Here is a 27,894-nt window from a genome sequence, read left to right as displayed (position 1 = left end):
CATATCTCTTGTCCATTCCCCTGGTTCTATTTTGTTTTCTCCTTTATGTGTCTTGCCACTCATATCTGCTACTTTCCGATCTTGATAGGAATGGGGCATTCAGAGCCATGAGAAGAGAGGAGAAAATATTCTGTATGCATTCTCCATTTTAACATGGAGGCACTGCTTCCTCCAAAATCTGAATCTGTGATCAGCATGTCTGGCAGCTCACTCATGTGTTCGTCTGCAGTCGTTTGCTATGGATGGGGGCATGTGAGAACTGGAGTGCTCACTAAGGGAGGAGGCGTTGGTGAATTCAACAGAAGGAAGAATATCTTATCCCTAAGTCTTCTATGCCGGAGATATACACCTAAGGCATTTTACATTTTACATTTACATTTTACATCCGTTGGGGCTGTTGACATACGTTTTAAAACAAGTGTTGCACCAATTGCATGACTCCTTTTGTAGTGATGGCAAGAGCACCACGTTCGGGATCTTTGCTGCCTTACCTGCAGGGGAACGTGAATACTAGCGCTCCTGTCTTGCAATGGCACTGTAGCTGATGAGGAGTTCAGTAAAGAAAATGCTTATATGCAGACAAAGCCACATAAAGTAATTGAATTTCTTTTCAGTGAGCAGAACTGGAAAAACAGACTTCAGGAGCATAACTTTGGGAACTCATACCTACCAGTTTCTCTGTAAAATGTGGATTCCACGGTGCAAACTCATGCTTATCCTTCTGCCCCACCTACAGTGTGAGCCATTTTGTTTGTATTTCAGACCGCTGAGCACTTAGTCCCTCTCTCCGCTGGAGTATCAGTAACAGCCTTTGTGTGTTTTCTAAGTATGTGCCAGTAATCATGCATTGGTTTTGTTCCTGTGAATATAAACTGCATGATTTAAGTTTGTGGGTTTTTTTATCTTTTGCAGAATACCGTATTTTGAAACCAGTGCAGCTAATGGGAATAATGTAAGCAAAGCCATTGATACTCTGCTGGACCTCATCATGAAGCGCATGGAACGGTGTGTGGATAAGTCCTGGATCCCAGAAGGGGTAGTGCGCTCCAATGGGCACAGCTCTACAGAACAACTGAACGAGGAGCAAGAAAAAGGCAAATGTGGCTGCTAACTCAGTTACAACAATTGAGTTTGATGTGTATGCTAAAGTATAGTACAGTTGCAGCTTAACTGTTTAACCTATGGACCAATCATGTCATATAGTTACATTTTGAAGCTATATTAATTCTTGGTATCTCCTTTTGAATAGCGTTGGCCGTTGCTTGGAAGGTATGCAGTTTATTAGTGGATAAGACAGATGTTAATCAATTTGTTATAACACTGGATGCTCTCTGAATCCTCTTTGGGAGGAAGAGGAGGAGGAGAGTTTTCATCGCCAAACTTAGAAACGTTTCTCTGTACGGCCTATAAAAAAGGGTAGGCATCTGAACTGGATTTTCAGTCGCCCTTTGAAGGCTCCACTGACTACACAGGTGAAGCAATTAGATTAGATATTGTGACTGCTCTTCTTAGTCTCTACTAACAGTAAGTTTACCAACAGGGTTATTGATTTTGAACAGAACAATTCTTGCTTCTATTTGAACAGAAACATTTCATCATTTCATCAATAAATAGCAAGGATAAAGAGCAAATCCTGCATTCTCCACAAAAGTATGCAACTAGTTTTTTCTCTGTTCTGACAAACCATCAACTTCTAGTGATGAAAACTAAGAGAGAACTATTCTATGTGGAATAAAAAAACTATCTAGAGAAGCACAGCAGATGCACATTTAAAGCAGTTTGGGTATGTCATGAAATTGAACGTTTAAACTACAACTGTACTATATAAAATATATCCAACACACGTATGAGACCTCCTAGCATCATCTGAATTTCTAAAATATGCATATACATATATTTATATGTAAATGGCATAAGTGTACATCTGTTATGTTTCTTTTGCATTACCCCTCATGTTCTAACAGGAATGTAGGGCAATCTAGATGTCAGCAAAATTTCATCGGAGTTAGCGCTTTGCACTGAATTTATTTTACCAAACACAGCTTTGGAACGTTTCTTCAAATTTGGATTGAGAAATGAATGATTATCTTCTGTGAGATGCAGTTGTCGAAGATATCAGTTCTGTCTAAATCAGTATTTCTATAAATTCATAGTGCTCATTTTCACCTGCCAACCTTTGCATCCTGTAAATCTTGGTTATCATATATTACTTGTTCATTTCCTTTAGATTGTGTTTAAAAATAGAGTTGCTATTTTTTCCCTCCCTTTTTTTTTTTTTTTTTTTTTTTTTTTTTTTTAAGATCACATGAATGTCTCTTTTGGTTTCAGTGGATGATGTTACTTCTTGATCATTTTTATTTATCCTTATGACAACATAAGGAACAACCAGTATTTTTTTAGGTTGGTCTTGTTTTTCCAAACTGATTTGGTGCCTATGTGCCTACCAAACTGTTTTCTACCCTGGCAGAGTCTAAAGTATTGCCAATTAAAATCATAACATGGCAAACTGAATCTTTTTACAGGCTTTCCATAGCTGGCTGTTTACAAAACTCCAAAGCTATTACTTCTTCAGAAATTATGTGTTTATTTATTTAAATGTTCTGTCTGTTTGGCTACTGCAAGTTCAGGCAAACAGTGACATAGTTGTCAACATGAATTGCAACATAACAAAATATTTTGAAGGACCAAAAATGTTTACTAGAATAGGAGCTAATTATGAAATTGTATCTTTGATGTAGCCTCTGGTTATATTAGAAATATAAATGTTAAAACTTGATTCTTAAAATATTTTGAAAGTGATGTATTTTTCTTTAGCAAACCCAACATGTAAATATTAGATTTTTATCACAACATACACAGAATATTTGAAAGTGCAATATAATTTGACTGCTAGGACAGAGGTTAAAGCAATTTATATTGAATAAATATAATTTTTCTACTATACAATACCAAGAATCTAAAATGCCTGTGGACCGGAGTTACTGTAGTTTAACTCAGAGTGCCTTTTGAATTTAGCATCACGTTCCTGACCGGTGGAGTATTAAACTCTGCTTTAGGATACAACACATTTCGATGTACTTCAGTGTCTGAATTTCTTTTAAAATAACTCTGCTTTTCAGAGAGTTGCAGTGGAACTTTGTCATACGTTAACTTTGATGGGAGTTCTCATAAATATAGCTCCACTCAGTTCCTGAAAACAGTAAGGATTACTGCAGCCAACTACTGAGCTAAGTGACTACTGAAAAGGTGTAAAAATATTTCCTTTTGGATGCCTACATTTAAATTGGATATTAAATACTGAAACTGTCATATTTTTGTCCTGCATATTATATGTAGCTATTTACTGTATAAAGAGAGTACATAAAATTGCTTTGATGTAAAGCCATAAATCTTGTGGTACACTTCAGTCTGTGTTAATTATTTTGTGACAAAACTTTGCTCCCTTTTTAACTTTTCTAAGAAATTACGGTGAATGTTTTACTGACTGTGAATTACAGTATCCTCACTAGGCCAGCACTGGTTTAAAAAAAAAAAAAGTTTTAAATGTGATGAGAAACTTTGATATTTCAAGAAAAGTTTCCATCCTGTGTCAGATGAAACTGTTAAGTTCTGTAATGGAGCAGAAAGTTTTGGAAAGAATTTACATCAAGATGCTTTGTCCCAGGATTTCTTACTAGCATAAAATAGTTATATTCCTGATCTCAACTTTGTCTGCATTTGTTGAACTGAATTGTAGCATTTTGCTTTGTCTCAGTTCAATGTTAATCTGTGTAAATGCACTATCTGTATGCCTTATGGCTTTTTTAGTACAAATACTTTTTCTGTGGCATGAGTATTCCTTGAGTGTTCCCCTCTGGCACTGACTGAAGCAGTCTGATGGGGGCCAATGCATCCTGGGTGATACCAGAAGGAGCCCAGCCTGCAGAAGAAGTTAGGAGATGTGAAGCACAGTAGTGACTCCAGCGAGTGCAGACAAACGTCAAACAGATGGAAAACAAAATGAGGCTCAAGATTCTTCCTCCACAGGAATGCCCCATGCTGGACAACACACGCAAAGGTGCCTCCTGTCACCAGAAGTGTACTTCTTCCCCCCCCAAAAATAATCGTGGCTTTTGCCTAGCATGGTGGTGTTTCTGGACTAGTTCTGTCCTCAAAGGCAGTAAAGTACTAACATAACCAGCACTTTACTAAAGTGACGGGCACTTAACAGTCTTCTCAGTTAGCATTTCTGACCTGCTTTCTAAGACTTACTCAGCATCTCAAACTTGCTTTTTCTTAAATGAATGAACTTCATGGGAATAACAGAGGTAGCATGTCATTCTGATATCTTTTGCCAAGCGTGGGGAGTTCTAACACTGCTGCATTCATATGACATTCAGAAAGCTGCTACTGTGAGCACGTAGCCTGTACAGAGTAATTAGAGTCAAGCAATGCTTTTTGTAAAGTCTTCTATCACTTCCACATAGGTGAGAAGCCTGATGTTTCAGACCAGCTGCTTTCATGAAGAGCCATGTAGATGCCCAGAGATGATATGATATGCTGGAGGGCAAGGCTGCTATTCAGAGGTTCCTTGGCAGGCTGGAGAAATCAGTTAACCTGAACCTCATGACATTTAACAAGGGCAAATGCAAAGTCCTGCATCTGGGGTGGAATAACCCCATGCAGGAGTACTGGCCGGGTGCTGACTGACTGGAAAACAATTTTGTTGAAAAGGCCACTGCCATCAACAGTGACAAGCACCAGCAGAAGGCCAGCAACAGCAAGTTGACCAGGAGCCAGAAGTGTGCCCCTGTGGCATCTGGAACGCTCTGTCCTGTTTTGGGCATCCCCTGTATGAGAAAGATGTTGACATACTGCAGTGAGTCCGGCAGAGGCCACCACAGGCCGGATGGAGCACGGGGGCTTTGCTCTGCCTTAGGAAGAGAAAGCTAAGGAAGATCTTACCTTCTCAGAGGCGCACAGTGATAGGATAAGAGGCAACAGACAAATGTTAATACATGGGGAAATTCTGATTAGATATTAGGAAAATGTTTTTTTACCATGCAGGTGGTCAGATATTGGAACAGGAGCCCAGAGAGGCTGTGGAACCAGGTAAATATTAAAAACTCAACTGGACAGGACAGGGCCCTGAGCAACCTGATGTAATTTGTCCTGCTTTGAGCAGGAGGTTGGCCTAGGTGGCCTCCAGAAGTCCCTTCCAACCTACATGATTCTGTTCTTTATGAACTCCAATCTGTAAGTGCATGTCTGTGTGGGAGAGTTTCTGGCATCCTTCCTCTTGGGAAACCTAGAAAAGTACCTAAGTATTTGCAGATCAGAGCTTTGTTACAAGTTTGATTGAGTTATTGCACTGCGACATCCTGTGAAACAATCCTTGCCATAATAACCTATGTTAACCAAACAAATGAGCCATTCATTTTGCTGCAAAACCTCCTCTTCCAGGAAAGCTGTTTTCCAACAGGAAACCTAATTCTGTCTGTGAATAACTGTTAAGGGAGTAGAGTCAAATACACTTTTTTAATAGTTAATTTAGATTCTGACTCCAGCAATCTTCATTCTACATTCCCTCAAAGCTCAGGAGTGAACACTTTATACCCTCAACATAATGACTCTGCCTTGGGTATGTATGAAGGAGATTAGCAACTTGGTGTGAAAATTGTATTGAAGAAAAAAACCCCATCTAATTGCAAATGCTTGCCTTCCTATCCTATCTGTCTGTAATCAGCACTGCTTAAATCATAGAGGCCAGCAAAGATCTCACAAGGTAGAACTGCGCCAGGAGTAAGCTGTCTGTAGTGAAATAAATAAGCCCATGGGAACAAAGGCATATGTGCAGGAAACTCAAGCTAATCAGAGTAAAAGAGAAGGCGGCTTGTAATTGCATATGCCAAAGCACAGCTGCCCTAGACCTAAGCGAGCTTGTTTACTGCCTTGTGGTTTTGCCTCTAGTTGTAAACTTGGTGTCTTCATAGCTTCCCTCTGAAAACTGTCTTGTTTATGCGTCTCTACTGTTTCCTCTTATCAGCTGGGTTGCCGTTTTCTGTCACAGCCGCAGAGCCTTCCCTCAGGCACCAGCATGAGACTAATATCCTGTGCAGTGCTATCTCGCTCTGCGAGTCAGCTGAGGCTGCTGTTCCTGGGGCTGGGGGGAGTACTAGTCACCGGTCATGCGCTCCAGCCGGGGCTCCTGCCCTGGGATATGGCTGAGGTCTGGCTGTCAAATAGATCGGGGACAAGATGAGGTTGGTGAATCTACCCAACTAAAGCGATTTTCATTTTCTTCTTTCCATCTTCTGTGATACAACCCCAAGCTGACCTCCTTTTTTGTTGTTGTAGAAAGGAGAAAACAGAAACAGCCCTCAAGGCATGTGCTATTTAGCGGATGGATTTTTCCCCAGAGACTCTGATGGTTTGGTTAGGTCCTTTTAAGTGGAGAAGCAGCAGCCATGGTGCTGGAGCCTCACATCCGAGGAAGATTGGAGATTCAGAGCCTGAGGCAGCGTCCTAGGATGGAAGAAGAAGGAACTGAAAGAAGACCCGGTCCAGGCCCAAACAGTCGGGGAAGGTGCAGGGCAGCCAGCGCTTCGGTTCTTTCACAAGGAACAGGGAGCAGTGTAGGAGGGGGAGCAGTGGGAGCAAGGGGTTCCTTAGAGAAAGGGAGGCAGAGCCATCAGCTTTAGATAGGACTTCAAATTCTGCTTTAAAAAATTAATTCCCCTGTAGAAAGCGCAGATGTTACGAATGTGGGAATGGACCAAGAAGTGATTTGCCTGAACTCTGAGCAAATCAGCTGTAGATTTTAAAGTCTACATCTGGCTCCTGGTCCTTTACTTGGATTACTGTCTCTACCCTGATGTTAATACTGGCCCATTTCTGCCTCACTCATTTTTCACATTTAAAACATAATTTTGTCTTCGTAATGAGAAGCCAGTGGTGATCAAATGCAAGCTGACCACAAAATCTTGTAATTTGTATTTCATTTCCACTCCAAGATGTGAACTTCTGTTTCAGGGAAGCAGAGAGTCGCCTGGGAAGGAGAAGAGCTTATTTGTAAGGATGCAATATGATCCAGTAGTTCCCTCCTAACACTTCATTTCTGTGTGATTTTTTTAATGCCTTTGTGAGCCTGAGTGTTGATCAGCTTTCAACTGAACTCTCTGGAGAGATCAAAGAAGGACCAGGTTCTTGACATGCCAGGTAGCAAGCGGGTGGCGGATGTTTATATCCCATGGGGGCACGTGGTGTGCTTGTGTTTCTTGACGTATTACTGCTTTAGTCAATGTTCTTCTCCCCCCCCCCCCCCCAATAGCCTGTCTGTATAAAGATGTACAAACTACTGCGCCCGTCCATCCGTGACTCGAGATCTCTCACAGCTTGGAAGGAAGCAGAGCAATGGGACCTGCTGCACCCGCTAGTCTCACTGCTCTTCCTGGGGTGGCCCTCGGGGCCCAGTTCCTCGTGTTTGAAGCAACAGTCTCTTCCGTAGTTTACCTATGATCGAGCGGCTGTATTTTATTAGGGCCGGCGGGGGGCGGGGCGGGGCCGTCAGGGGGCGGGCGGGGCCGGCAGGGGGCGCTGAGGGGCCGTCAGGGGGCGGGCGGGGCCGTCAGGGGGCGCTGAGGGGCCGTCAGGGGGCGGGGCGGGCCCAGCAGGGGGCGGGCGGGGCCGTCAGGGGGCGGGCGGGGCCGGCAGGGGGCGCTGAGGGGCCGTCAGGGGGCGGGCGGGGCCAGCAGGGGGCGGGCGGGGCCGGCAGGGGGCGGGCGGGGCCGTCAGGGGGCGGGCGGGGCCGGCAGGGGGCGCTGAGGGGCCGTCAGGGGGCGGGGCCGTCAGGGGGCGGGGCGAGGCCGTCAGGGGGCGCTGAGGGGCCGTCAGGGGGCGGGGCGGGCCCAGCAGGGGGCGGGCGGGGCCGGCAGGGGGCGGGCGGGGCCGTCAGGGGGCGGGCGGGGCCGGCAGGGGGCGCTGAGGGGCCGTCAGGGGGCGGGCGGGGCCAGCAGGGGGCGGGCGGGGCCAGCAGGGGGCGGGGCGGGCCCAGCAGGGGGCGGGCGGGGCCGTCAGGGGGCGCTGAGGGGCCGTCAGGGGGCGGGCGGGGCCGTCAGGGGGCGGGGCGGGCCCAGCAGGGGGCGGGCCCAGCAGGGGGCGGGCGGGGCCGTCAGGGGGCGCTGAGGGGCCGGCAGGGGGCGGTCCCAGCCTCCTTGCTCCGCGCGGCTTCCGGTCAGGCGGGCGCGTGGTTCCGGCGGCGGCGTGGGGCGGCGATGCGGATCGAGAAGTGCTACTTCTGCTCGGGGCCCATCTACCCGGGCCACGGCGTCATGTTCGTGCGCAACGACTGCAAGGTACCGCCCGCCGCCCTGCTCCCGGGCCCGGCCTGTGCCGCGCGGCCGGGGCCTGCGGCGGGCCGACAGCCCGGGCGGCGGCCTCGGCCTCGGCCGGGCGCCGGCGGAGCCGGGGCTGGTGTCGTGGCGGTGCGGGGCTGAAGGCCGTGGCTGCCCTGGCGGAGGCTGCCGCAGCAGGGCGCCGCCGGGACGGTCGTGCCCGGGGGGCCTCCGGGCTCTGCGGGGCTCCCGCAGGCGGCCGCCCTCTGCTCTGCCGCTGCCCCGCGCCCGCCCCGGCGGTCCTGGGCCCTGGAAAATGACCGTGAGCCTTTTTAAAAAAAAAAAAAAGGACCAAAAAAACCCCCCAGAAAAACCACCCGCTCAGCAAAGCGGAAGGTCAGGTGTGAGCAGACAATCTGCAAAACAGCAGAAGATAATGGTAGCTCTGACTGAGTAAAAAGGGGGAAAAACGTGGTTAAAAAATGATGATTACATCAGCTAAAGAGTTCATGTGCATGTGTGTGTGTTTTCTTTAGAAGTAGTTATAAGGTGGGAAGGGAAGCATGGGATTTTTGAAAACTTGTGGATGATGAATGCTAGTTTGAATGTTTTAAAGTAAACTTTCAGCTCCGCTTTGGCTGCTAGACGGCTGAGGATGGTTGAAAGCGATGGACACATTCAGGGAAGAGTAAGAACTGCGAATAGGGATGTGATTATGTTTGTCCCCTCCTTCGCGTTCTCGTCTCTGGGCCGCTTTGCCGCCCCGAGGCCGGGCGCTCCTCCTGAGCGGAAAGCGCCAGCTGGGTGCGGGAGAGTCAAAGCCGGGAGCTCGATCTAGCTCAGCTTTGTCACGTAGCTGGGATGTTAGTTTATGTGACATGTCAGGTACGGGCAGCGACGTTTCTTTTATGTGTCCTTAGCGTACCTGAAAACTTGGCCTGGATAAGCATAACACACTTCCGTGGGTAGCAGTGGTTGATGCTTACGCTGAGTCTGGAATAATAGTTACAAAATTGAAATTTTATGTTTTTTTCAATGGTTAAGTTCAGGAAGGATGTTCTAAGCTGTGAGTGCTGGAGTGGGATCCAGATATGGAGTGAGGACATAAACTGACTAATCACGACTAAAATTTTTACAAACTATGTAACGAGAAAAGAAATTGATTATGGATTAGTTCTTATGATCCTATGGTGGTTATATTAAGTGCTGTCTAATATATTACGTTGTGATAACCATTAAAGGCTTCATAAGAACTTTAGAATTAAATAGCTTCTCCTCCTCCCAGTAATGAGGAGGAGTGCTGTACACAGCTAACGTTTCATGGACAAAATAAAGGCTACTTAGATGGAATTACTTTGACTGCATGATGTAATTGCACAGTTTATCACGTGTTATTGGGAACCTGCTTGATAAGAGCTCTCTTCAACTGTTTATTGTTTCTCTGTAACTTGGAGTGAATAAAAGTAATGACACAAGGTTACAGTAAATATTATTCTTTTTCTTATGAAAGTGTGAAGTTTGATTTAAGGTATTGAAAGTGGACTGTGTATGTTAACTTTAAATAAAATGTTGGAATGGCTTTGAAAATATAAGCTGTTTGCAATTTAAGGTCACTGTGTGCTATGAATGACCTTACTAGGTTCATATTTATTGAAAGACCTCTTTAAGCAATAAAGCATGCATTTAGTAGTATTTAAGCTCTGGAAATTTAATGGGGGACTTATCTATATTTATATAGATATTATATTTAATATATATATATTTATATATGTATATTTAGATCTTATCTAAATCTGTGGGACTTAGCTATATTAAAGACTAGTTTCTTCTCATTTACTTTGAAAATGAATATTAAACTGCTTTTTTCAATTCATTACCCAGCAGGAAACTAGGGTTATGCCGTCATGAATTGTTGACTGCAAGAATACAGTTTAATTTGAATTAATTTTGATAATTCTTCTTTGTGTGTCATGTTTTGCAATTTGTATTCTGTAGTAGTACAGTCTTACTGGACATGATCATTATTTTATTTAACGTTTAAGGTATGGGAGATCTATGATAGGGAAAGAAAGGGAGTTATTACAATGTTTCTTTTGGATTTCAAGCCAAGTAAATAACCAGCTATAACCAAACCTTAGAATTTTTTGTGACTGTACAAATTTATGTATGCTGACCTGAGAATGAAAATATTTTCATAATTGCCAAAATGCAGATTTATTTTCAGAATGATAAAAAAATAAAATCCCTTGTAGATGCTTAATAGCTGTATCTCAAATTAAAACATTGAAATTTGTAAGGTCAATGTCATTTTTCAATGAGCAGTGATATTAGAGAAGCTTCAGTATTTTATGTCGCGTTTGCTTGGAATTGGACAGGAATAACATAATTTGATGGTAAACTTTTTTCTTCTTTCTCAAGATATTTAGATTCTGCAAATCAAAATGCCACAAAAACTTTAAAAAGAAGCGGAATCCCAGAAAGATCAGATGGACCAAAGCCTTCCGGAAAGCAGCTGGCAAAGAATTGACGGTGGTAAGAAAACAAACCGGTTTACACTTTACATTAACTCATAGACTGGCAGAAAATAAACCTCTTCCTCTTGCAGACAGGTTAGGTTAGCTAGTTGAATGCTTTACCATTTAATTAGACAAGTGCCAGGGATGATGGAGTAAGTGGAGGAAAGGAGGCACTGTGGAAGGGGAAGTGAGAGTTTTCTTGGGAGTGAGTTACTTGTTTAGCTGAGCTGTAACGCATCTTTCAGCTTTCAGCTTCATTATGGAAGCCAGCATATCAGGTAACTGCATCAGTAGTACACGATGGTTCCCAAGAGTAAGACACGTTTTCATATATAAATCTTCTACTCTTACATATGCATTTGGTAATTGTGTTTCTGTACAATCAGATAATCTGAGTTATGGGGTACTCTTCAGAAGTCTTTCTCTGTATTATATATTTAATTTTTTAATGTGTGTGTGTGTATTATCCATCTCTATAAATAAAGATGTAGGACAGTTAACTTCTGAAATCTCCTTAAAGCATAGAATGTTTAGAAGGAATCTGCATGGATAGGAAAGTTTCAAAAAGAGCATATGGAGTGTTAAAATAATTAAAAAAAAAAAAAAAGTTTCAGGACAAAGTTACTTCAATGGTAAAAACACTAAATACGTATATTTGGCAGGACAGTCCTTAAACGGTTGAAGAATTACTGATTTAATTACCCTATTTTTGCAGAATACTAACAATTCAGTGTATGTTTTTGATACAATGACCTGCTGCTGTTTGGATCTTGCTGTGGGAAGGTTTTTTTTTTTGATGTTACTCTCAGACACCATCTTTAATGATCATTTTTTGTAATTGTGCTGCTTGCTTTCAAGTTCTTGGCTAAGTTGAATTACCTTACTGAAAAGAACTTAAGCTCTTAATTTAAATTTACTTTATGCATGTCTAAGTAAGTGAAACAGTGTTCTTATTTTGAGAGAGAGAGAAGAATGGCCTGTAGATGTTAGTATACTGTGTGTCCTAGAGCTTGTATTTTGGATGCTATGTATTAAACACAATACATAAGTGTACTGCTTTATTTTAATACAGTTGGTATTCTTTCATAAGCAAGCTTTGGTGGGGTGTCTGAATAGGCTTGTAGCAATGAGAAATACTGTAGTTTGTTAAGAAGGTGACAATTCTCACTGCTTTGAACAGTTAAGCACATTGGATAGAGCATATGTGTATTTACTTGTTTTCCTGGATTTCAGGTTTTTTTTATTTATTTAAAAAACAACAAAAAAAACATTCAGAAGGTCATAGGCTTTCCAGGCAGTTGCTCCCAAGATATTCCTGAAGGACTATCTTTATTACAGCTTCCAGTGTTTTTATGCAGTCATTTGATTGTCCCCTCACCTTTGGAACTGAAAAGATCCATTGGCCAGTGTGAGGCAGCATGCACGTAGTTTAGAAGACCCTGGCACTTTGAGCATCTGCTACTCTTGTGGCATTTCTTTTGGAAATGTTTATGGTGTGCTGTCATGATACAAAACAATGCTGTATATTGTAATAAGTAAAATCTGACTGTTTAGGAGAAAATTTTCAATGACTGATGTTGTGATAGCCTGTGACACTTTGTTAAAAATGTATTTTAGGGAATTTTTGGAAGAATGAGAAGAGTGGCCTCTAGATGTTAGTATACTGACACATATGTCTGTTAGTATGTGTTTATATATGTTCTTTACACATATGTATATGTGTGTGTGTTTTCGTATACTATTTTGTATTTTTTGCTTGATGCTATCCCATTATGAAAATTAATTTCCATTTCTCTCGAAATGAAGCGTGGCTTGTGAGTGTGTGTGGCATTTCTTACTATTATATATTGTTTCTCTCCTTGTCTTTTGTTCAAGTGAAGGTTATCAGCTGGTCTGATACCTGCTCTACTATTACAAAAAAGGTCTTGTCAGGGAAAGATCTTCAGATAAACTTTATGTAAGACTAAGCATTCCTAACAAAAAATTCTGTCTCAAACCCTTAAAAAATACACATCATCATCAAATTGAAATATATGGCACTTTCAGATAACTTTTTTTAAATATTCTTAAGACAGTGTTTCTTTTTGAACTTTTTTAAAATTACGAATTGTTAAATAAAACTAATTTGACCTACAGTAAATGTTTTCAGCTCTTCATGTTGTCAATTTTGCCTTTTACCTGTCTAGTCTACTCCTTACTTCATACTCCAGACTGGGACTTCCCTCTTCCCTTTCTTTCATTAGAAAGAAAATAGCCCAGGAAGCAGTTTTGGTAAATAGTTCTCTTCAGATAAATCACTGTGGTATCTGGCACTTTGAGGTCAGGCATGCTAATATATCTCCTTCTAGTTTGCTAATCTCCAAAGGTCGTTGAAGTGTAGTAATTGAGATTCTGAAAGTAAAAAATCACATGTGACAACTATGGGTGCTACAATAAGTAAGTGTTGATCTAAGTATGCTTCTGTATGTAATCTGTATTTACTTTTTATTTATATAGGATAATTCATTTGAGTTTGAAAAACGTAGAAATGAACCAGTGAAATATCAGAGAGAGCTGTGGAGCAAGACTGGTGAGTCATCCTAGAAAAAGCAAAAGACAAGCCATGAAGAGTGAACTTTTTTTACACGCACCTGTTTTCAGAAGACTTCTCAGAGTATTGATGCTTCTAGTGATTGTTGTTTGAAAGTACTGGAATCATAACCAAATTCCTAATGTAGAGTGGGTTGAGTTGTGAGCAGGTGTGGAGTTTCACTTGATTTCCACCTCTCCCCCCCACCCCCAAGAAAACAGAAAACCAGGTGCAGCATTAACCTGTTTATAAACATTATATTTGAAAAACCCGATTGGTTCTACAGCTTTTGAGGGGCTCCCAGTGTACACCTTTTACACTGATCTAGTTGTTTCTTCGTTCCCACTCCTTCTGCTTCAGTTTGTTTTAATAGATCAAACAATGTAGGATGAAGGAGTGAGTTATTTTTTTAGTTACGAATGAATGCCACTAAGGGGAATGTGGTAGTTTGCATCTGATCTGAATTAGAACAAGAGTCTTCTCTTGTGATGGTTAGCTGTAGAAAATACATATAGGCATAAAAGTGGAAGCATTAATAAATTTTAAAATACAGTTCGGTTTAGTTGGTACACAGAATGTTCTTCTGTTATGCTCTTTGAAGAAGGAAGAACTTCCTTTGTATAGTGTAACAGTCGTCTCTGTAGAGGTTTCATATTGCGGAAAACTGTAATGTGACTGTATGAAATAGTATATGTTTTTAGCTGTATGCATGTAAGCACATTTAAAACAACTTTTGCTTTGTTTCAGTTGATGCGATGAAGAGAGTAGAAGAAATAAAGCAGAAACGCCAAGCTAGATTTATTATGAACAGGTAAGGAGGGGAACTTGTATTATGGGCGCTCTTGCAAATCCATATTAGATATTCCATCTTTCCAAAGATAGGATGATCAGAACTTTTAGATAGGTGTTTGCTTTGTACATACACATTAGTCCAAGCAATGTGGTAAAGTTGTTGAGTGGACCAAACAGCTATGCCATATTGGCTCTCCAAGAAGCAGTAGCTCTTGGACACCCAGTGTTAGTAGGTGTATTTTGATATTGCTGGTTTGAAGAGTCCAAAATTCAAACAAATTCCTATTAAGAATTGATGTAGTTATGGCTCCTTCCTTGTTGTGCCTCCAGTTTATGCTTGAATCAGGTTTAAAATATTTTTACCATTACTTTCTTATAATCAGTTATTTACCATTTACGTATTTTATTTAAAGCTGTGTATGTCGTGTATTAAACAGAAAACACACTCCTCTTCTTTGAAGCTAATTTAATCCTGTTTATTTCCCTCCTCCCCCTGCCTCAGATTAAAGAAGAGCAAAGAGTTGCAGAAGGCAGAAGACATCAAAGAAGTCAAACAGAACATTCACCTGCTTCGTGCTCCGCATGCAGGTAAGTACTCAATTTACCTGGTTTCCTTAGATTAACTTGTGTATCCAGTTTTATGATGAATTCATTTTTTGTATGACTAATTCTACAGATCAGTAATTATGTGCATTCTTTATAATTGATTTGGATGTTTTATATGAAGAAAAGCTCTTGCCGTTAAATGTGAGTGGTACCCTGGTTCTGAATCAAATGCACCATTTAATTTATCTAGTCCTGCGTTCCTCTCTTTTTCTCCTTACTGCTCTGTTTTAAACTGCACTCAGTACCTGGTGTTTTCTAAGCTACATGTTACCAATGCATTAATCTAAGTCTTACCTTTGAATTGAATCATTTAAACTCAACAAACTAAAACATTGATTGATTTAAAATATAGTAGTTAAACTCTACTTAACTACTGTGTTTTTTGAACTGGTTAGCTAATAATGCATTGAGTGTAGTTTTTTGTAGTGCAGTTTGTATAATGAAACTTGCGTGAAAATACTATTTCTTTCAGTGATAGGCGAACATGTTTTTTAATATCGTGGTAGGTTTACTAATTTTCATCAAAATCTGTGCCAGTTCAGATATAAGAATGTATGTTCTTCATCAGTGAACTGAGTGTTTTTTCAGTTGTCTTTCAGCTGCAGAAACCCGTTCCTCCTGAATCATCATCTGTTTTCTGAACTCATTACAAGTACTAGTTTGTGTTAGATAACGTTAGTAAAGTGGATTTTACGGATCATTTAATTAGTAAAATGTAGGTAATGGGACACACATGGCGAGTAGTAAAAAGCCTATCTATTCATTATTGTTTTATAAAAAATAACCAGCAATTTATCTCAGCGGATGTTGGTGTGATACATTATTGAACATGAAATAAAAGTTCTGTTTACATTTTTTCAATTTATATATTTGTGTTAACAGTCTAAGAGTGTATGTTTATGAAACAGACTTTTGTCAGGATATTTTTAAACTTTGATTTACTCTTTCCCTTGTTTTTTGAGGGGAGGTGGTATGAGTTGGGAAAAGATCAAAAAGATCTTAAATTTGAAAGAGTAAATCTGAATTTTTTTTTTGTTTCCTTTTGCTTCGTTAAAAGGATGATGCACAGCAGTGTGTAGTACAACTGTTTGTCAAGCAATAGCTAACTTTTCAAAGTTTTGCAATTCCTGCTGGCCTAAAAGAGAGCAGGATCAAACATCAGCCCTGGACTGGTTTTCTTGTGGCATTGTTAAGAGTTAACATTATTGCCACCCAACACAGCATTCAGGAGGGCTTAAATCTTTGTAGGTCAATAGCATGTGAAGGCTACTGTTCTTTTAAAATTAATGCTTTTTTATTATTGCTGTGCAGAGTTCTGATTAGTATTGCCAGCTGTATCAAAGTGTGTAATATTAGATGAAAAAAACATTGACTGCATTTTAGATTTTGCATAAATACAGTAACAGCTTTACTGTTGCAAACAATACTGCAGTAATTTTAGAAGATAGTGGAAGATAACAGTAAATATTGGTCATTTGGAGTGGTTTACTTCTAAACTACTGTTTCATCAGTACATTCGGGCTGCCTATTTCTTCTGGAACAGAGGGACACATTTAAAGAGAAGATGCTTTTTGGGTTTGGAGAGACATGTTGAATTTAATCCTTTTTTTTTTTTTTTTTAAAGGCAAACCAAAACAACTGGAGGACAAAATGGTGCAGAAGCTACAAGAGGATGTGGCGATGGAGGAAGATTCCTAAAGTGCATTTTGCATTTTCTATTTGCACCTCTTCAGCAGTTAGCAGTTGCTAACTTCCTCACCAGGCATCATTCAGAACTGTGCTTATAGTTGAAGAAAAAATACTTTTTATTGAATAGTGCTCACCTCCAGGTTAACTGATTTTTGTTCTTGTGAAAATTAATACTTGTGAAATGATTCTTCTTGTGGATAATGGTTTGGGCAGTGCTTACAGTTATCTAATTCAACAAAACCTTGTCAACAGGATGAAAAACAAAGCATATTGTTTGCAGTACTACATCGTCTTTGTTATCAAGAAAGACAATGTAATTTTCCTTTTCCCTGATAAAATCAAGGTATAAAAGATGCTGGCCCTGGACTTTTTTTGACTGTTGTTCTTTTGTAGTGGTAAAAGCAGAAAAAAGGTATCTTAATTTTTAGAAATTGGGGCAGTGCTGGTTTGTTTTCAGTCTGCTCATTAGGAATATTTTTCAGCTTGTATTGTGAATGCAGATTGTGTTTGTTTTATTTAGATTCCCCAAGATTACATGGCAATTGATGTCTAAGCTTGGCAAAGCTAATGTAGATGTAGGCCTTACTGCCATTTGGAAAATAAGAGGAATAGTGATAGCATCTCCTCTGAAGTTGGAACCATCAGCATCCTCCTGAACTACTGAAACTCAAATCTGGCATGTAATCGGGCTGATTCATATGCTCAATAAATCATGCTTTTGAGTGTTTATAATGTAACCTAATACTCAGGATTATTTTGATAGAAAAGATAATCAAATTAAAGTATAGGTATATTGCATATCGGTTTGGTATTTATCTTTATGCTGCGTGTCGTCAGTATTCAGATAAATACTCGCTCTTTTAAACAGTCAACAGTTTATCTACATCAGTGTGATTAGAGAAGCCTTTAAAAAGCCTTTGAAGTAGCATTTACTTTCTTGTTGATGCTACCTATCCTGAAAAATAATTATTTGCAGTTCTATTCCACACTTGAGTATGTGGTAAATTGGGAAAATTCCTCGTATGTACTACCTACATGTGCATTGCGTAACTCAGGAAAGAATCAGATTTGAGCATATGAAAAGGTAAGTGGTAGTGGAGAATGCGTGAGCTGAATAGGGCATTGTACTCAAAATTTTCATCTCTTAATTTACAAATTATGTTTAGGTATTTAGAAAATTTTGATGCATTTTAGGGAGATAAGAATTTAATTCTTACGTAACTTCATGAAATAAACAATTTATATACTTTAAAATTTGCTAATAAGGTGATATCATGTTAAAAGTATTTTGTATGTGTAGTTCTAGTATTTCCTGTGTAAACTTTAATATAGATAACATCTCAAAGGCATATGGTTAAATGACCAGGAAGCACATGCCAACAGGATAATTCAGTAAGATGCTACAAAAAATTCCTTGGACGTAATGCAAGGGAACACCCCACAGAATGCTAATTGGTATCTTTGTGATTATGCAGGTTAACTAGCCCCCTTACATTTGGATCAGGCCTTCACTAGGTGGATTCAATGAATTGTTTGGCTTGCTAAGCAGCTGAAAAACTCATTTTCTTGCCAGCCAAGAACTTACATAATTGAAAATACTGTACTGGGAGTTGGGGGCTGATTTCGGAGGGAATATGGCAAAAGATTTAATTATGGTGTTTAGTCCTTTTCCAGTTTATTAACTGTCCTGGTTCAGGGGCAGCAGAGGGAAAGTATCAATGAGGTCAAGTCTAGAAATTGAGGGGGAAGCACTAAATTACAGTGTTAGTCTCTTACCCACTGCCTTGCACTCAGTTTTTGAAAACTTTGTTGGAGAAAGTTTCTGAAAGAAAATGGAAACCTAGGTGCTTTTCTGAGAGTAGCATTTCTGTTTTGTAAAGCGTGTTAACTTCACCAGTGACGAGTAATGTTTGTCCCTGTGTTCAGTCTGCTTGTCACAAATTTGGATTACTGTGTTAGTAGTTAAACTTTGTTGGTGATTTCTCTCTTCACTGCCCCCATCCTTGATGCTTTGCTTTTATTTTGACTGCTAGTAGTGGTGTGTGGTACTACAGCTGAATCCAGTGAAAGATAATTGTTTGATAGCTAAACTGCAGATGAAGTCGATTCCAAAGACAACAAGGTTTCAAACTGTAGTATGGCAGCAGCCTCAAGGAGTGCAGTATATCTGCTTCTGTATTAGAAGACTTAAGTGCTATCATCTGCTGTATTATTCTTATTTAAAGGAGAGTTTTGCTGAGTTATTTGATTGACAGATCTTTTTACTATTAAAGAACCACAATTTTCTTTTGGCCTTAAGCACCAAATAGTTTTGTAGCAGTGCTCCGGTTTCTGCGATCTGGCACCTGTCAATTAAGAATAGGCTCGTCTAAAAAGCTGCTGATTAACAGAAGAAGAGTTGTGCAGATTTGACATCAGGGCTCAGATCCACAAAAAAACCAGAATGTGCGGCTTGTACAAAGGCCCTTAAACTGCCTCAAAATACTTATTTTGGGGTACAGCTTTATCTATACCTATAGAGGGAGCTGGAAGGAAAAAGGGGCAGGAATTTTAAGGAGGGGAGGAGAGATATTTCAGTTAGGGTCCAGTAAAAAAAAAAAAAAAAAAAAGTCTGTGGATTGAATGGTGTTGTGGGTTCCCCCAATCAGCTTCACTTTAGAGAATCTGAGAGGGGAGGAAGGAATTAATGTTGAGTGTTTGAAAGGGTTCGTAGGTTTCAAAGTGCCCAGCCTGCAGATTTTGGTTTAATGGTCTGTGAAATTTTTCTGTTTTACTGGAAATAGTCGTATTTATATTTAATTTTAAAACATTAAGGCATTTGTTTTGCAGGATAAGCATTGGATTTATCAGTTTTACCTCTGCATATGTGTTAGGAAGATTATTCATGCTCTGTAGGGCTAGATAATGACGGTATTTGTTTATTTATCCACTTAGGCAGTAGTTTCTGAAAATGTACGTTTGAAGATAATATATGCTGCAATGCTAAACTTTTATGCAAAATTTTTCTTTGGAGAGTTTGACTTAATTTTTTTTGTAAAGGCTTGCTTACCAACTAAAATGCGTTTACTGCTCAAAAATGTCTTTTGGTAATATGTAGGATGAAAGAAAAATTGGTTTCAAAATATCTTACACATTAGAAATAAATTAATCGTTCTGGGAATATCATAAATCTACAGAATTGCCTTAGGAACACAATATGAAATGTGTTGCAAGAGTTCTTATGGATCACAATTGTTGCTAATATTTAAATATGCTTATGCAAGTGTGTGCTTTTTTTCCATATTGAATTTTGGCGCACAGGTACCCCACTGCATGTTTTAACCCGGTCAGTGCTTTGCAAGCCATCTCTAAAACTTCCTTGATATTTTGCAAGGGATCAGAGGTGTCGCCGCCCCCCCCCCCCCCACAAAACAGGCTTGAGGCTGTGGGTGCTCTGTCTTTGGATTCCAGTTCTGTGTTCCACTGGCTCACCAGTGACTTTGGTAGAGCCATTTATTCTTATCTCAGTATCTCAGCTTGTAAAACGTGGGTTTTTTGTGTGACCTGTCTTACCATGTTATTTGATGTAATTAGCCCTTAAAGTGGGGTACTTCTAGAAAAAGTCTTATTACACAAACTTTACTCTGAGTTTTAAAGAACTGATGTTCAGTGGATGCCAGATTTTAATTTTCTCCAAAAAAAGTAAATTAAACCTGTGCAAGGCAGAGGAAAGGAGATGAATCCCACCAGATGTTATGCAGTATTTATATGCAATCTCTTTATGTGAGAAGTTTTAAGCATTAAATACTTCATGTTACATAGTATCTGTAGTTTTTATGTCTACTTACCTTTAAATGAAGTGCACTAGCCAGGCTGCTCTGTTGGGCTTGTTAACCCTTTGCCAGAGTGATCTGTATTGAAATAGTCTCTGTGCCTCAGCTAGCAAAAGCCATTTGGGAAATATTATCTACTCTAAATCCTAAGCACCCTGTCATTTGTGAGAGCCGCTTAACTTGCGTACCTCATTCTAACCATCTGTGTATTTGCAAGTAAAAGGTACTCAAAAGCTAACACTGCAGTTGTGCAGAGACTTCTAGCTCACTGCGTGCACCTCGGGAGTGCGTAGGAAGCGGCTGGGAGAGTTAAAAATTTGTCCAAGGTACCAGGCTTCCAGCACCCCTTCTGACTGCTTAGGGGGAAAATTTGCAGCTAAACCAAAACTGGCTAGAAAACTTCTCTAGATTTTTGGATTTTTTTTCAAGAATCGGAGAGAGAGAACATCTGACTGGGAAGTATTCTGGTGGTCGTTGAGAAATACTGCCAAATACCAGGAGGGAGAAGAGTTCCCCTTTCCGCCGGGGCTGCTGCGACGTGGGTGCTGGCGCGGAGGGGTGCCGCCGTCTGGCACGCGGGGCCGGGGCTCTCCCCTCTCCCGCCTCTCCGGGCTGCTGGTCGGCGCCCGTCCTTGGGGGATGCACGAGCTGCCGTCCGCTCCCCCTTCAGCAGCGAATACCAAGGGGCGGTGTTCAATGAGCTGCGCAGCTTCTTTCATTAAATCTCTCTATTTTAACGTCATAACGTCCAAATGATTGATGCTGTTAGTGTTGAGATCTAGCAGGAGCAGAGCACGAGGTGCTGCACGGACCATCTGTTGCCAGGCGGATGATCATGCATCCATTGGGTTAAATATTTAATCAGAAAAATCAATTATTTATGAATAACTGGTAACGCGCAATTCCAGGGTTCAGTTCATCTTGCTTGGTGTTGACTAGATCCAACAAACTGTTACGTTTCCTTGTTTTTGTTAGATGCCGTTGGTGGCTTTTCTCTTAAAGATTGATGGGATAGATCAAAACAAACGTGTTACTCCATTTTTAAAAAATGTTTTCTAGTTTTAGTCACTGCTGTCTTTTCTCAGCAAACAAAAACAGATGTACGTATTACTTTTTTTTTCCAGCCCGGCTCGACGAAGGGGTGGAATGTGGGTTTAAGTGGTAATCTGTGAAGTGACCTTTTTTATTTCCCTCCCCCTCCCCCCCCCTTTTTTTTTTTTTTTTAAATCTGTCACATCAGTATCTTTACGTTAGAGGCCAGCTTTGTTTTCAGGAGGCGATGAGCGCCCATGCGTTTCGGCCACCACCCGGTCCCCGGCGCTGCCGAGCCCGGAGCGGGTTGGGGGCGGTGGGGGCAGGCGGCGGGGGGCCGGGGCTGGGGCCGGGGGAAGCCCGTGGCGCTCGGGGCTGGGGCCGGGGCCAGGCCTCGCCTCAGGCAGCGGTGCTGGCGCTGGGGAGCGGCGGGCCCTGGCGCCCCACAGGTCCGGGCTCCTGCTGAGCTCGGCCGGGTTTCCTCAACTGTCTTCCCTGCTCCGTGCGAGTCACTCCCGGCACTTCGCTGGGTTCCCCCAGATGCCTTAGAAGATTTTTTGAACAATTTGCACTCTTTCTGGGTACGTGATCGTCATAATAATCGTCTCAAACTCCCCACGGGCGCTACCCGGGGAGCCATTTTGTCACTTGAGGCCTTTGGCCTGAAACCCCGCGACACCTCCTTCAGGCTTGGTGGGATGCTAAAACACTGCGGGGAGGAGGGACAGAAATAGTCGTTGCTGCGTATTAAGCTGTATTTTAAGTGTGTGTGTGACCAAAGTCGCAGGAAGAGCGATCAGGGCAGCGGAGCGGAACTGCGGAGGGCCGGAGGGCCTGAAGCGGGCGGCGCGAGGGGCGTTTCTGAGGTAAGGGGTGCCCGGGGCCTGCCCTTGGTCGGGGGTTGCTGGAGTGTTTTTATAAGTATGTTTTATAAGGAACTGTCCTGTAACCACGCTTTTAAGCTACAAGTTTTTCCACCTTTTTTTTTTTTTTTCTTAAACTCCTCAGTAACAGGGGATAGATTTGACTGGATATGAATACTGGAAAACAGTTCCTGAGAGAAACTTGATGTTGATTGGTAACTGCTCTTTTGCTGCCAAATGTTGGTATATATCATAATTTATGTACCTGACTGACTTAGACGTTCTTAATTTTATAGTAATAGGGTGGTGGAGCCTGGAGCATGTACAAGATCTGTCCGTTTGCAACACAAAGAAACATAAGTTAGTTAAATATGTTGACGTGGTCGCATGTGTCAATGGCTGGAAAAGCCATATAGACAGCTGGCAATAGGTCCAGCGGCTTGTGTCCCGAGAGGCGATATTTCAAGCTCCAGGCAGTTCAGCTCCTCCATTACTCTTGCAATCTCAAAAATTCAATCTCCTTCACCAGCCTAACTTATTTATGGGTTGCACTGAACTGCGACCAGAGAGATCAGAAAGCAGAAATAAATCAACCACTGATAAAATTGTTTAAATCTTTTTTCTTTTTTTGTATTTTCAGATGTGAATTTCAAAAGACCTTACATAGAGAAATATATAAGAATATATATTTTTTTCTTAATATCAGGAATAACTGGTCCAAATTCTGTGATCAACTATTTCAATTTCATTTCATGCTGCCTAAATCAAAGTCACTGAATGCTTTGGGGTTGGTTACTAAAGACAGGAAACTTTTTACTGTGAGCCGATGACTGTATTACAGCTATAGCATTTTGAACACAGTGTCACTCTGGACCAGGTAGTAGCAGGGAGAGAAATAGGGGTTTGCGGAGATGGTCGAGTTGGAAGACTTGTTTTGTTTTTCCTCCATTTTAGATCTTTTCTCTTTCATATTATGTTTAGTTTAGTAAAGTCACTTCTGTTTGTTAAAATCTCCAACGAGTGCTTTTAAAGGTCGGGAAACATCAGTTATTTGTACACCTTTATGTGGCGATAAAGGTACGTTACTGAGTAAATGAGGGTATCAGCTCCAGCACGCAGCATGCTTTATTAGTGAAATTGTTTCGGTACGGGAAACTGACTTCGGAACAGAAATAGATGTGTTATTTATATGGCAGTAATCTTGTGCTTCGACAGCTTGTCAGCTGGAATCGAGGCAGGGGTCTCTGCATAACTGAAAAGAACTTCATGTTTACAGTTATATAAGCTGTTTTTCCCAGAGCTCCACTATGCACTAAACTTGCTGATTAAGAGAATTGCTTTAGTAATCCACTTTGGCTGAAGTGATTCCTGAGTGGAGCATTTTTGAAAGATCTCTTACTAGTACTTGTCAAAATAAAAAGCTGTTGGAAATTCTCCCTGTTGAAGCTAGCAGTTGTTACAGTATCTCGGGTTATGCAGGACGTTGCCAAAGGTAATGTTTTCAGCTTTTTAGCACTACTGCATAAATATGCCCTACAAAGCAGTTCCAGGGAAGATGAATGGTGTAATATTTATTATTATTTTTTGGTTGTACAACTGTTGTCTGTCACTTCCACCATTGCACACTTTCAGATTGCTCTTCAAATCTGCATGTATTCAGGCTTTATGCACTCCCTAACACAAAACTTGGGGATAGGATATTACAGGTACATACAGATTTAGCTCAGCTCATAGGAGTGGTAGACCTGAACGTAGCAGCCTTCAGGTTCAGCTGTGAAGGCAAATTAATGAATATTTCTTTTTCTTCTAACAAGCCGAAGGAACTGATACTGGGTTTGAAAGCTGAGTTGAACCAGCTGGCTTGGCTCCCTGGGTTGCTCCCTCCTCAGTTTGGATAGTTGGGTGGAGATGAAGAGTTGTCATTCAAGGCTATTTTGATTAGCTCTACCAGGAATGTGCATGTTCTCTGGGGAAATTTTTTTCTCTTGAAATAGAAGGTACAAATATCATAATGGGATCCTCATTCAGGCATTATATTAAAAACAAAACAAAAAAGAGGTGATAGTTCTCACTGAGCTAGGAATGAATTTGGAATGAGCTATACACAAAGCACATGCTACTCCAGGGTTTCTTAGGGATGTGGCCTTGCTAATCCTTGGGATGTCACATATAGAGGATCCCTCAGGATAACTGGGGAACACTACGCTGCTACTCTTGAACTGGTGCCCTTTCTCCTCGGATGTCTACCTCCGTGGCCGGTGTTTACTTGGGGTGAGATTGTGTGCTAGATTTTGTCGATAATGCTGGCAGAAAGCTGTGATACAAAGGTGACAGGAAGCATTTTTCACTTTCCACAGCTGATGTAGACTCATTGGTTTCAGAAGTGAATGAGATGGCTCTCTGAAAATTACTTTTACAGGTTGTTGAAGATTTTCTGCAGCAGATACATAAATTCAAGTCCTCTTTTAAAATGAGCTGTATCATACCCACCTCCAGCTATCATATTTCCAAACCAGAGAGTCCTAATCTATTAGACTGTGCTGTAGGAAATCATGCTCCTCTGGGCATCTTTGTTGCTTTTTCTGACATCTAGTTGTCTTATCTAGTTTGTGTGATGGAATTATGAACAATTCCAGTAATATTCAAAATATGGAGGCACCCTGGATGTCTACGCTGTTTTCTCTTTGGTAATGAACTTCCTTTTTGACCAATACTGGCTAGCTTTTTCCTGCATGTTTTGCAAACAGCAAAGTTCCTGTTTTTATGTTTCTTCTGATTTGCAATTTGCCTGATTATTCACTGATGTTTTCTCTTTCTAAATGTTTAGTGAACAATCAAGTCTACAGCTACCTGACCGCATCAGACATCATAGTTCTTTTTGCTTTTAAGAGAGGTGAGATAGACATCAATGTTATAAAAAATACACATACACACACACACACACACACACACACACACACTCACACATACAGACAGAACTGCAAAGGGATTAAAGTCTGTCAAAACAGATCTCAACAGATGGGCATCTGCTATTCTTAACGAGCCAAGAATATCACCTTGAATGCTCTTAGTTCATGAGAACTATGACTGGGAAATGAGCAATGCTCTTGTCTTAAATACTTGAGCAGCTACATAGCTGATCACAGATGCAGAGAAGTGTTCACTGGTACAGAGTTTTATGAATCATTTACCTTTTTAAAAGCAACTCTGACGTCCTAAATAGATTATGCCATTTCCCTTCCCACGCATTACTTGTAATAGCTGGGAGGTGAGTAGACAGCTACAAGTCAGCAGGCCTGAATTTTGTTCCTCGTTCTGCTTTCCTCAGTAACCCTATTCAAATTGCTCATCTTCTCTCAGTCCTTCCTAAAATGGAGGAGACAGTACTTCTTTAATTTGCCAACGTGCAGTGATTACTGAAAGGCATCCTTTCAGTCATTGTACTAATATTTCTTTGAAAGATAGCTACTTTTCCTTTTGTCTGTTTGATATTCTGAATTAATACCTTTTTTTTTTTTTTAATCTAGGGTTAATTCTACCTGTCTGGAGTTGCTAAGCTACACCTAAAATTATTTTTAAAACTGTGATTTCTTTCCCTTTTCATTTTCATACTAGGCCTCTGAGGATACGTACCCTGTAAGTAAAAAGGGGTAGATAGAACTGCTTTGAGACTCATTGAAACCGATAGGATAAGTTAGGTTCCGAAGGAGCCTATTCCTTCTCTTGCAACTTTTTCCTGCTTATTAAGGGACTGAAGTTGGACTTACCTCAGCATTAATCTTAATTTTATCATAGAAGCCTATGGGACGCATTTATGTCATTTCAATTTATCTTACTTCCCTAGCTCTTGAATGAATAGAGTTCCTTTCATTCATCCTTTCCATCTTTTTTGATAGATTTCAGTCACCAGGTGGGGCCCCTGGGACCATGTTCAGTCGTGAGACAGCCTTATTGATTCCTGTGGAAGTCAGATGGGACTGTTAATGTGTGTGTCCGATCCAAATCAGTGCATCAGTCCAGATGCAGTGCTGTTCAGTAATGACTCTATTGGTCTGGCCCCAAACATCAGACTGGAAATAAGGAAACTGCCATGCAAACAAGAAGTTGGCCATTGCTGCACTAGGTAAATGCCTAGAGCATGGGACGTCTTACATGTTTCTATTTCTTTTGCTGAAGTTAAATAATTTGAAATTGTAGTAACTCTTATATCTAGTAACGTTTTGTGTTCAATATGATTTTCCTTAAAGCCAGGTTTCAGAAACCATCTCTGCATATGTAATTTGGAAATCTAATAGACCAGTTTAAAACTACCGAATTTAGCACTGAAATCTCTGTATTTATTATCACTGGGACGACTGGGCAAAAGAGCTGAAATATTTCCTAAGTATTTACCGAGGATGTAATTGCATGTATTTTTTGATTTCAAGGCTGCAGATTGTATGATTTTTAGCACAAAATGTAATCCAGTATTTTAAAATGTAGTTTGTAACATTTTTCCTTAGCTCTGAAGGATATGAAGAATGTATCTCAGCCAGGTATGAATGCTTCAATGAAGTGATGTCTTATTCAGTCTGCAGACAAGCAGAACAGGTAGATAAGAGGTGAGAGAGATTTCACTTTTCTAAATCAGGTTTTAATTCTGAAACTTGGGATGATCAAAGTTATCAACTCTTCAATTGTTGATCACAGCAGCATTTAACTTCATCTCACAAACCCCAAATATCTCTTCCTACCTGAACAATCCTGCAGGCTGCTAAGCTGAAGTTGTCATTGATGGTCCAAGTCTTTCTGGCATAATGAAAACTCAGGAGAAGGCAAATTCAACATCCAAATAAATAATATATGGGCTGCTATGCTAAGTGTACCAGGTATTTTCATATATAATTCTTAAAAATCTTAATTTCTTTTTTGGAAGCAAAGCACAGAAGGCCTAATTGACTGGCGTACCTTGGATTTAGGTTTGTACTCTGGTGACCTGATTCATGAAAGTGCCCTGTGAAGTCTGCTGTCCTCGTTACTGTGAATACATTTAAACCAAGTAAGACAGAAGCTTAGAATGTGGGAATCTTCTCCTTTATTTTCAGAAAATGTGGGTGGAGTGTTATGAGGGGGAATACAGCCTTTGGCCGAGATCAAACTTGTATGAAATATATTTTGGAAATTTGATCTGCTGAGCCATTGCAGCCTGAAGGAAACAAATATCTTTGTTGAAAACTTGGTGATGGGATCTCAGATAATCAGTAACCTAGGGCATACTCTTAAGGATGCAGAAAATGCACTCACAAGAGCTTTCCGTCTTTGGGTAAGAAAAACTTGAAATGAGGCTCAACATCCAATAGTTAGCATTAGAAACCCTATCCAATCTGCAAAACGTCATTTTGCTGCTCTTTCCTCAACAGTATGTTATTTTATTTTTATTTTATTTAATATTATCTCATAAGATAGTAAGAATTCAGAAGCCAGAACCTGAAGATGTTTAGTGTATTGTGATTCAGCTGCCTGGCAAAAAGATCTTGCTTTGGCAGTCCTCAAACTGATTTTGTGAAATATTCCCGAGGGAAGGAGACTTCTTTCCAGAACTATCCTCCTTTGGTGTGACCATCTGTCTCTATACAGTCTTTTAGGCAAAAATATAAATTACAAACAGGAAATTGCCCCGTTGCCAGATTAGCTGCAGAATACACACTGACACTTTACTCACTC

General features: G+C 40.8%; 2 protein-coding genes and 1 long non-coding RNA gene across 14 annotated transcripts in view; all 3 read left to right on the top strand.

The window, feature by feature from the left end:
• Positions 1-2,292, top strand: part of RAB27A (RAB27A, member RAS oncogene family) — a 39,027-nt gene extending 36,735 nt beyond the window's left edge. For all 12 annotated transcript variants that reach the window (XM_068957920.1, XM_068957911.1, XM_068957916.1 and 9 more), the window contains one exon: positions 913-2,292. In XM_068957920.1, coding sequence (XP_068814021.1) covers positions 913-1,111 — 199 coding nt within the window. In that variant the 3' untranslated portion in view covers positions 1,112-2,292. The remainder of the gene's footprint in view (positions 1-912) is intronic.
• A 3,766-nt stretch (positions 2,293-6,058) lies between these two features.
• Positions 6,059-7,345, top strand: LOC138068881 (uncharacterized). The gene is made up of 3 exons (XR_011143727.1): positions 6,059-6,242; positions 6,337-7,197; positions 7,310-7,345. It is a non-coding gene; the product is annotated as an uncharacterized lncRNA (long non-coding RNA).
• A 721-nt stretch (positions 7,346-8,066) lies between these two features.
• Positions 8,067-16,850, top strand: RSL24D1 (ribosomal L24 domain containing 1). Its single transcript, XM_068959006.1, has 7 exons — positions 8,067-8,079; positions 8,175-8,333; positions 10,731-10,844; positions 13,325-13,397; positions 14,145-14,208; positions 14,692-14,777; positions 16,420-16,850. The coding sequence occupies exons 2-7, from the start codon at positions 8,253-8,255 to the stop codon at positions 16,491-16,493; spliced, it is 492 nt and encodes a 163-aa protein (XP_068815107.1). The 5' UTR covers positions 8,067-8,079; positions 8,175-8,252; the 3' UTR covers positions 16,494-16,850.
• The last annotated feature ends 11,044 nt before the right edge of the window (positions 16,851-27,894 follow it).

Source organism: Struthio camelus, chromosome 12, assembly GCF_040807025.1.
Source record: "Struthio camelus isolate bStrCam1 chromosome 12, bStrCam1.hap1, whole genome shotgun sequence".
Taxonomy (NCBI): Eukaryota; Metazoa; Chordata; class Aves; order Struthioniformes; family Struthionidae; genus Struthio; species Struthio camelus.
Note: the sequence above shows the minus strand (reverse complement) of the source record. Positions and strands in the feature narration are given on the sequence as shown.